This window comes from Eretmochelys imbricata, chromosome 6 (assembly GCF_965152235.1).
Source record: "Eretmochelys imbricata isolate rEreImb1 chromosome 6, rEreImb1.hap1, whole genome shotgun sequence".
NCBI lineage: Eukaryota > Metazoa > Chordata > Testudines > Cheloniidae > Eretmochelys > Eretmochelys imbricata.
In genome coordinates, this window is record NC_135577.1 from 33,066,390 (window position 1) to 33,074,950 (window position 8,561).

An 8,561-nucleotide genomic window follows, 5' to 3' on the forward strand; every position below is an offset into this window, starting at 1 on the left:
CGGGCTGTTTTTAGCATGCCTGTCAGAGAGAGAGAGCATAAGAACTCTATTTCTTCCACACACACAGAGCCGCCTTTTTTTGCCACCGTTGAATGGAGCCTGGTAACCTGTTGAGTCTGTTACAGCATAGTAGTTATGTTTCAACCCAGCTGTAATAAGGTGAACACTGCTGGGGCTCCCAGAATCTTCTATGGCGGCACACTCTGTACCACAGTACCTAGACCAACATTCAAGCTTCAGAATGTAAGCCATCCACTACCTACAGGGAGGAGGATGGGGAAGTGAAATCTTCCTATATGCATGTTACTGCATAATTTAGTATTGAGAAGGGTTCACATATTCCACTGAAGGAGCCAGGATGTAGGACTTCTGTACTTCATCTAACAGTTTAATTCATAATGGCAGTTTCTGTCCTCTTGTTCGCAAGCACAGTGCCCAACGAGCCTTTATCTGTTCATACAAGTAATGCGGTGGCAGAGAAATGGAGCAGCTTTTGTGCTGCTGCTCAGCAAGAAAAGCAAGTTGGTTACCTGGGGCCAAAGAGGTGTGGAATCCCTGCTCGTGTTGTGTAGACTTACCATAGGGCAGAAGGGACTCTGCCTTAAATACACCAGTGACTGGTTCATCATCTTGCACTATCTATTTCATAATCCCCGGTGTGATACCAAGAGTTCAAATGTAAATGATTTTCAAATAGAAAGTAATTGTCTTATAAAGTGATGCATAAAGTATATAAAAAAGTCGACTGCCAGTGACCAAATTATCCAGGGATAAGTGGCCACCTCCTGGGCTTCTCTCTAGAATTCAATGTAGTTGATGATGGAATAATGCTACACTTCCCAACCTAGGGGATGGTGGGCTCAAGGAAAGGCTTTCTAAAATGGTTTGAACCCTTCCTTGTGGTTGACTTCACGAATTCAAATGTCATTAATATACAGGTATGTCGTTCACAGCTGATAACCACTGTTGCCCACTTTTTCTAGCATTTGGCTGAGATCAGGACATAAATGAGGTAGAGCGTCCTGAAATTAAACTCCAGCAAGGCAGAAGTGGACAGAGGGAAACACTTCAAAAAGTTTGCTTTTTCTATCTCTGTCCCCTCTATTCCAGGAGACGTACTCACAGATTATCAAGCCAGTCCACGATTTGGGAGTTTTGCTGGGCATCTGAATAATTTTATTCTTTCTCCATCCTTGTTAAACTCAAGGTCTGCTTTCTTCTTTTCAAAGCACTGAATGGCCTGTCCTTAGGATACTGCCTCTCCCTTTGGGAGCTCAACCTCTGTGAAGTCATTGCTTTTCTAGAACACTGGAATGCTGGAGCAATGGGAAGCATTGTGGAATTTTTACCACAAGGGCAAAGCTTGTCTGCATAGGGAGTGGTGCTTTCTCTGAGGCGTGCCTGAAACTGTGGAGTGTTGCTCTCCCACAGGAACTCATACATACCCCAAACCTCAGTATGCTGTGGTCCGAATGTGAAATGCACTTTTTACCTTGCCTTGCTTAAGAACTACAGACACCAGTTTTTGTGCTAATAATAATCTACAGGTGTGGTGTTTTTTTTCTCAGGGGTAGGGGGCGCATGGTGAAGAAACCCTGTCTGAGAAATGTTGGCCACCTTCTTTAACTCGATTCTGCAAGGTGCTCATATTATAGTATGGGGCATGATATGAAAATTTAAGTAGAACCAACTGTTATGGATTTCTGTGAACTTGCCCACACAGGAGGGAGTTGCTGTGGTGGTTTGTATTTTTTAGATCTTCCTTAAGGACTATATCCCCCACAGTGTGTTGGCAGCTGGCTGTGCTCTGGATCCTAGCTCTGCAGCAAGCTAACCTTTCTGCTCTAAAAATAACACACTGTGATGAGGCGTTGCAGAGCTGTGCAAAGGAATGGAATGGATGTTCTTTCCTCTGCCTTTTCAATCTATCACTCTTGCCCCCTAAGAACAGAGCTGTACTAAGACCCTGCATGGAGCCTTGGTGGACTAGCTGTAGCCTAGATTAAGGTGTCAATTTAAAGGATAGGCCAAAAATAAATCTGTGAGTGAGGAATTTTGTCAGGCTACTCCTTTCCTTGATTGCCATTTTAACTGGGGTGGTTCCTTTTGGACTAATGGTTCTTGCTTCTGCCTTCCTATGTTTCAGAATACTGGTTCTGCTATTCAAGGAGATTCAGTCCTTGCAGCTTGACCTTTGCTTAAGTTTCCCCTGGTTTCATTGCCAGTCTCCCAAGACAATGAGAGGGGCACCCTACGCAACTACATAAGTGCACCCCTCCGACTATCCTCTTGAGATTAGTTGCCATAAAATGCCTGTCAGCAGCATTAAATGGCGGATATGCTGCAGGAGGGAGTATGCACCCATGAACTGCTGCATAGCTTCCCTGGGTTAGATGGACTGGTTTAGTCTGGATTGGATCTAAAACATACCCACTTTAATGAATAGTCTTCTGCCATCATTTTTCCACGTGGCTGCATTCGAAGATTTATAAAGCTTTAGTCACAATTCACTATAACAAGATTCCTTCTCCCTTATGTGGAGCAACTAAAGCTTTTTAGAAATCCTGGTTTGTTTCCATGTTGAAATAAGCACATGAGGTAAACTACTGTCTGTAAAAGAGCTTTACTGCAGCCGTTGTCTGCATTTCTTACTGCTCTTTAGCAGGAATGTTGGTTGAAAAGATTCAGAAACCTGCCTTATATTCAACCTAGCCTTTACCTTAACAGGGGGAAGGTTGTCGTCCGCCCCCCCCCCCCCACCCCCCGTGCCACGTTTATTTCTATTCACTGTTGGTTAAGGGACACGGAAAAGCTACAATGTCTCACAGGGATGTCCGCTGCCAGGCACTCCCTTCCAGCTGATCAAACCAGAGGCTGCCTGGTGCAAGAGGCAGCCTTTCCTCCTCTTTTCTCCCCAGCCCAAGTGACCGCCTTATTGCAGCACTGCAGAGGAAGATGGGTGGGAGGGAGGGAGAGACATGCTGTGGACTCTGATTGGTCTACCAGGCACATGGGCACAGCCAGCCAGACCCACCCACAAGGCTACCCTGAGTTTTTCCCACTTAAGAGAGAGGGAGGGCAGGCAAGAGGTGGAGACTAATAAAACCCTGTTTCTGGAAAAAGGCGCTCTGCCGATCAGAATCCAGCAGGGTGACAGCAGTTAGCAAGACGAACAGTTATGGTGAATGGGGGGAGAGGAGTCATGGGTGAGGGGGCAAGGGGTGAGCTTTCTTATAGTTTCTTTATTTCTCCTTCTTTCACCTCCATGATGGTTTTTCCTTTTGGGCTGAACCCCTATGGATCAGTTCAGTGTTTTGCGTTGATGTCCAGGAATTCAGGCTTGAGGGAGGCGCTGCCAATGAGGAAGCAGTCTGTTATGCTGGGAGGCCAGTTCCTTGCAGGTGCCACCAGTGACTGAACCTCCATAGATGAACCGAGTGACGGTTTCAGACACATGACTTTGTAGCCATCCCCTCAGCTTCTCATGACCCTCTGGAGCCTGCTGGGGAGTTGCAGTTTTACCAGTTCCAATAGCCCAAACTGGCTCATAGGCAAGAACCACCTTGCTCCAGTCCTTCATGTTATCAGCAATCACTTTGGTCTGTTCAAAAATCACCTTCTCTGTGATGCCAGCTTCTCTCTCATCCAGTTTCTCTCCAATGCAGGTGATGACACCAAGATCTTCAGCCAGGGCATGGGCCACCTTCTGCCCAATCAGCTCATCAGACTCCCCAAAAACATGTCTTCGCTCTGAGTGGCCCAGGATCGCCCAGGTGGCTCCTATGTCCTTTATCATTGCTGGGCTGATCTCTCCTGTGAAAGCTCCCTTTGGCACCTTATAACAGTTTTGTGCTGCAACCGCAATCTTTGCATCAAGCTTCTGAAGGGTCTAAGAGGCAATTTGATCAGTCTAAGTACCTAGATGGAGAAAATTTCTCATAGTAAAAGGCTCTTTACTTTAGCAGACAAAAACATAACCAGATCCAATAGCTGGAAGCTGAAGTTAGAGAAATTCAGACTAGAAACTGGGTTCTACCTTAACCAGAAGGTATGGGCTTAATGTGGGGATTTCTGGTTAGTTCTATGATTTGTGCTAGGTCAGAACAGGGATCATAATTGTCCCTTCTGGTGTTTAAAATCATGAGCAAGCTTTAGTATGACCTTTCATTAGGGCTCTTGCAGTGAGAATAACTAGCCAGTCGATCCTCCTGCCCCTGCCTCCTAATATTTTCAGATCAGCCAATTTTTGAAATGTGATAGACTCCAAGCAGGAACATGCTTGGGGAGCGGGTAGGTGTGAAGTGAATTCAGAAAAGGGAAGAGTTCGCAGTAAGTGGGGGAAAAACTGGAAGAGATAATAAAGGGAAAAAAGGTGAGAGGAAGGAGCAGCAGGATGGAGGGAAATCAGGACCCATTCCTATTCCCAATATGAGTGACAGTGAGGCCCAGTCAGATTGGGGAAACGGAGGAGGGCGTGGCTGTTTTAGACGGAGAAGAGGGAGAACCTAAACTAAAACTGAACGGGCAGCCATGGAATAGGAGCCGTGGAGTAAATTAAGGAAAGAGGAAGAACATAAAGTTTGGGAGGAACAGTAAGCAAACACAACATTTCTATTGCATTGAAAGTCTGGTGCCAGAACGTTATGATAAAATACTTTAGTGTTTGATTCAGATCTCATGGATGCAGTTGTTTGCTACTCCACAGACAGGCCTGCCCAATATGTGCAGAAGTCTTGAGGTCTTGCATATAGAGGAGAGGATGCAGCTATTCCCTTCAACAATATTCCATGTCAGAGAGTTCACTGCAGAACTAAATGAATCTCTCCCTTTGTTAGGTGAAGGGAGCATGTTACCAGCCAGATACCTCAAAGGTGAGGGGCTAATTCCAAGCCTTAGATCATCTGGGAAGTAGGTATCTAGTAATTTTATAACCATTGATAATTGTACTAAGTACTTTCCCTCAAAGCACTTTACAAACAACTTACCTAATTCTCAAAACACCTCCGGAGAAGATGATAATTTCAGATGAAGAAATTTAAAGCAGAGATCTTAATTTACCCAACACTTCAAAGTAAGTCAGTGGCAGAGCCACGATAGAATGGGAATTTGTCTCCTAATCTTTTTGCATAGCTCTCTATGGGAACAAGAGAAGAAGCTTTTATCTTGCTAAAATGCAGTTACTGTCTATAAATAGAAAAATGGTCTGGTACAAAAACACTAACTTTGAATACATACACTACACGAAAGTGCTCAAAATAGATTTACTTGTTTCAATGCTGTTAAATTTTCTTGTAATACTTTTAGCAGGACGATTCCTTTATCAGACCGACTTAGTCTTGTGATTTTCACTTAGACAATGCATGAGAACTGATTTAATTCATGTCCTAATAGTAGGTATTGTATTGCAATATCCTGAAATACTGAATATGCTTGTGACTGTTATATTGACAACCACTGGATGTCACTATTGCTAGGCATACAAAGATGTTTAAAGCATCTCTGAAGTCATTTGTGTTTACTTTCTTTACCCTTTATCTTGAGACCCTTTTACAAAACTAAATATTTTCCTTTGGCTTCTTCCCCTTGTTTAGGCAAATATATGCAAAATTCACAAAGCAATCTAGCTGCTAATTATAGCCCTCGTCAAAGGGCAACTGTGTCAATAGCATTCTAAGCCATTTTGGGCTGTGATCCTGTCAGATGTCATAAACTAAGTAATAAGGCCCGGATGGGAAACCACCAGGGAAAATCCAACGTCTGTAAGAAGTCATGGTGGTAGTTTCAGCACGTGATATGCCTCTCTGCTTCTTAGAGTGTGATATTTGAGGGCATTTTGTTGCTAGACAAACTGAGAACTTAAAGGATTTTACTATTTGGGGGGGCGGAAGGGTCAGATTATCCATTTCACTTTTTTTTCCAAAAGAGCAGATGAGTTAACTTCGGTGTCCTGAACAAATTTGACCTGGGATACTAGGTTTCAGCCCACCTAAGTGTACCCTGTAGTTTTAACTGGGCGAGTATTCTTCACTTCCGGTCTGAAACTGCCGTATGGAGGGTTTGGGTGTGCGTGCGCTGTTAAACAGCTGCAGTGCTGTGCCACGGGTGGGTGAAGTGATTTCTGTCTGTAGGGGCTGACCAATGGCCTTTTGTCAACTTCCATGGAAGTCTGTGGGGCTACTTTTGAGTTAAGTTTCAGAGTAACAGCCGTGTTAGTCTGTATTCCCAAAAAGAAAAGGAGGACTTGTGGCACCTTAGAGACTAACCAATTTATCTGAGCATGAGCTTTCGTGAGCTACAGCTCACTTCAGTGAGTGCATCCGATGAAGTGAGCTGTAGCTCACGAAAGCTTATGCTCAAATTTGTTAGTCTCTAAGGTGGCACTAGTCCTCCTTTTTTCTTTTTTTGAGTTAAGGTTTCTCATTTGGACACGAAGGCCCCATTCCTCCAAACCCTTAGGCACTGGTGTAACTTCAACCATTTAGGTTGTCCTGTTGACTTGAACAGAACTACTCAAATGCTTAAAGTTACACACCTGCTTTAATGTTTTCAAGATCAAGTTAGTTTCTAAATCTAATTCAGTGATTTTTTTTTTGGATCCTGCATAAAAGGTGCTACGTAAATGTAAGTTTTATCACTGATGTAAGAACAGCTGGAAATAGTGTTTGATAAACTGCTGCAGAAGCAGAACAACCTTTTGTATAAACAAGAACAGTTATATGGGAATTGGAAAGTACTGAACGTTGGAAAACAAAAGCAAAAAGGATTACCCCAGGGCTTAAAAATGATGTGCCTTAAAACAATAGGTCATGGAGAGAACAATTTAACCCTCATATTGATGACTTCTGAATTCAGATGTGATCTTGAAGTTCCAAGTAAAGATTTATAATTCCAATTAGCACCTTATGGATATGAGATGTTTGAAATAAGTGCATTAGGAAAGAAGCTCCCAGGTTTGGATAGCTCTTTCACTAGCAAATTTGAATAACACTAACATTTGGAGTGATTAGCAAATGAAATAGTGACAGTATAATGCTGAGAAATTGAGACACTATAGCCAAATCTTTCAAAGGTTGCTGGTGAGAGATGTCTCAAGTTATGGGTGTTCAGCTTGGGGCTCCAAGAGCCTAATTTTTAGAGGTGCTAAGCTTGTATGACTCCAGTTAGTCTTGGGAATTGTGCATGCTCCACTCATATGAAAATCAGCAGCTTGATGTTTTAAGTTGGTCAAAAAATAAGGCACCCAATTGTTTCTGAAAAAACATCTGAACTGTATTTCCAACAAGGGTTGTCACAAATGCCTCTGTCTAGCTATTTCAATGCAAACGTAAATCAGAGATTAACTGCATTATTTAACTGAAAACTAACTAGTTTTCAGTTAAATAATGTCTTTACAAGCTTATATGTTTCTTCCTTGAATAGCTAGGCTGATCAATAGGTGCTGTGATTTTAAGATTGCTCGACAAATTCTGAAGTTAGTCTTGGTGTGTATCTGTATTATCGGAGAAATCATTGAGATGGCAACATGGCATCCTTTTGTTCTCAAATGGTTCCATTTTCGCTTAAAGAATATAGCCTCTAACAATGACTTCTTCTGCCAAATGATTTATCTGACAGACTAATAGGTCTATTAAAAAAAAATCCATGTGAACAGCAGTCATCTATGTACCCCAGGATGCTCGATGGAAGCTTACAATCTACAATAAAAACTGCAAATTAAGATATGTTCTAAAAAGGTAAGTGCTTTTATTTCTTTTTTTTTTTTAAAGTGAAATACTTTCCCAGTTTCTTTTCAGGTTGCTAAATGTTTGGGAGGTTTCCCTACAGTTTGCCAGAAGGCTTGTGGCATCCAAAGTGAATACTTTTGTGGTGGTACATAAGAACTACTAGTAGTTTTATAAACACTAAAGACAGTCCCTATCCCAATGAATGTATAACCTAGCTCCGGTGCAATAGAAATGCCGATACAGTAGATGCCCATATAAATCATCATTGAGAGATTAGCTAAGTTTTATTGAGGGGATTTGCATTCTTTTCGCTTGATGTGATCATATTTGCCTCTGGGTCACAGAGATAATATTGTCCTGGGGTGGGGGGGGGGATCTGTTTTGTATTTACCACTGTTTGATGAAAGGATCCTATTTATTTTGAACAAGGAATAAAATTCAGTTCTCAACCAGTTTCTTAGAGTTTCTGCTCCTTAATGTAACTCTTGCTGCACTTGCTGCTACGTTTAAAACAAAAGTGAATGGCATGTGCTGCTAGTATTTGTCATAAGATCTTTTCAATGTTTTAAATTTTAAATTTAAAGAATTGCTCCTTTTTAAAATGCCAAACATGGTGTATCCTTAGCGCTTTTCTCCATTCCGATCTGCTTGCTTGCTCACTCGCTCACTCAGAACTGTACTATTCCCTTGCTCCTGAGGTTCACTTTTGCTACCTTTATTTACAAAGCTTTCAAATATCGTGGATTTGACAGCTCATCCCACTCTGAGAGAATGACCTACCAAAAGGAAATAATAGTGAAATAAAACCTTTCCAACCCTCAAACTACTCCATCCCCA

At 42.3% G+C, this 8,561-nt stretch overlaps 1 protein-coding gene across 1 annotated transcript; it reads right to left on the reverse strand.

Moving 5' to 3' along the window:
* Nucleotides 1-3,334: 3,334 nt before the first annotated feature.
* TPI1 (triosephosphate isomerase 1) lies at nucleotides 3,335-3,883 on the reverse strand. Its single transcript, XM_077820074.1, has one exon. The coding sequence runs from the start codon at nucleotides 3,794-3,796 to the stop codon at nucleotides 3,335-3,337; it is 462 nt and encodes a 153-aa protein (XP_077676200.1). The 5' UTR covers nucleotides 3,797-3,883.
* Nucleotides 3,884-8,561: the final 4,678 nt, after the last annotated feature.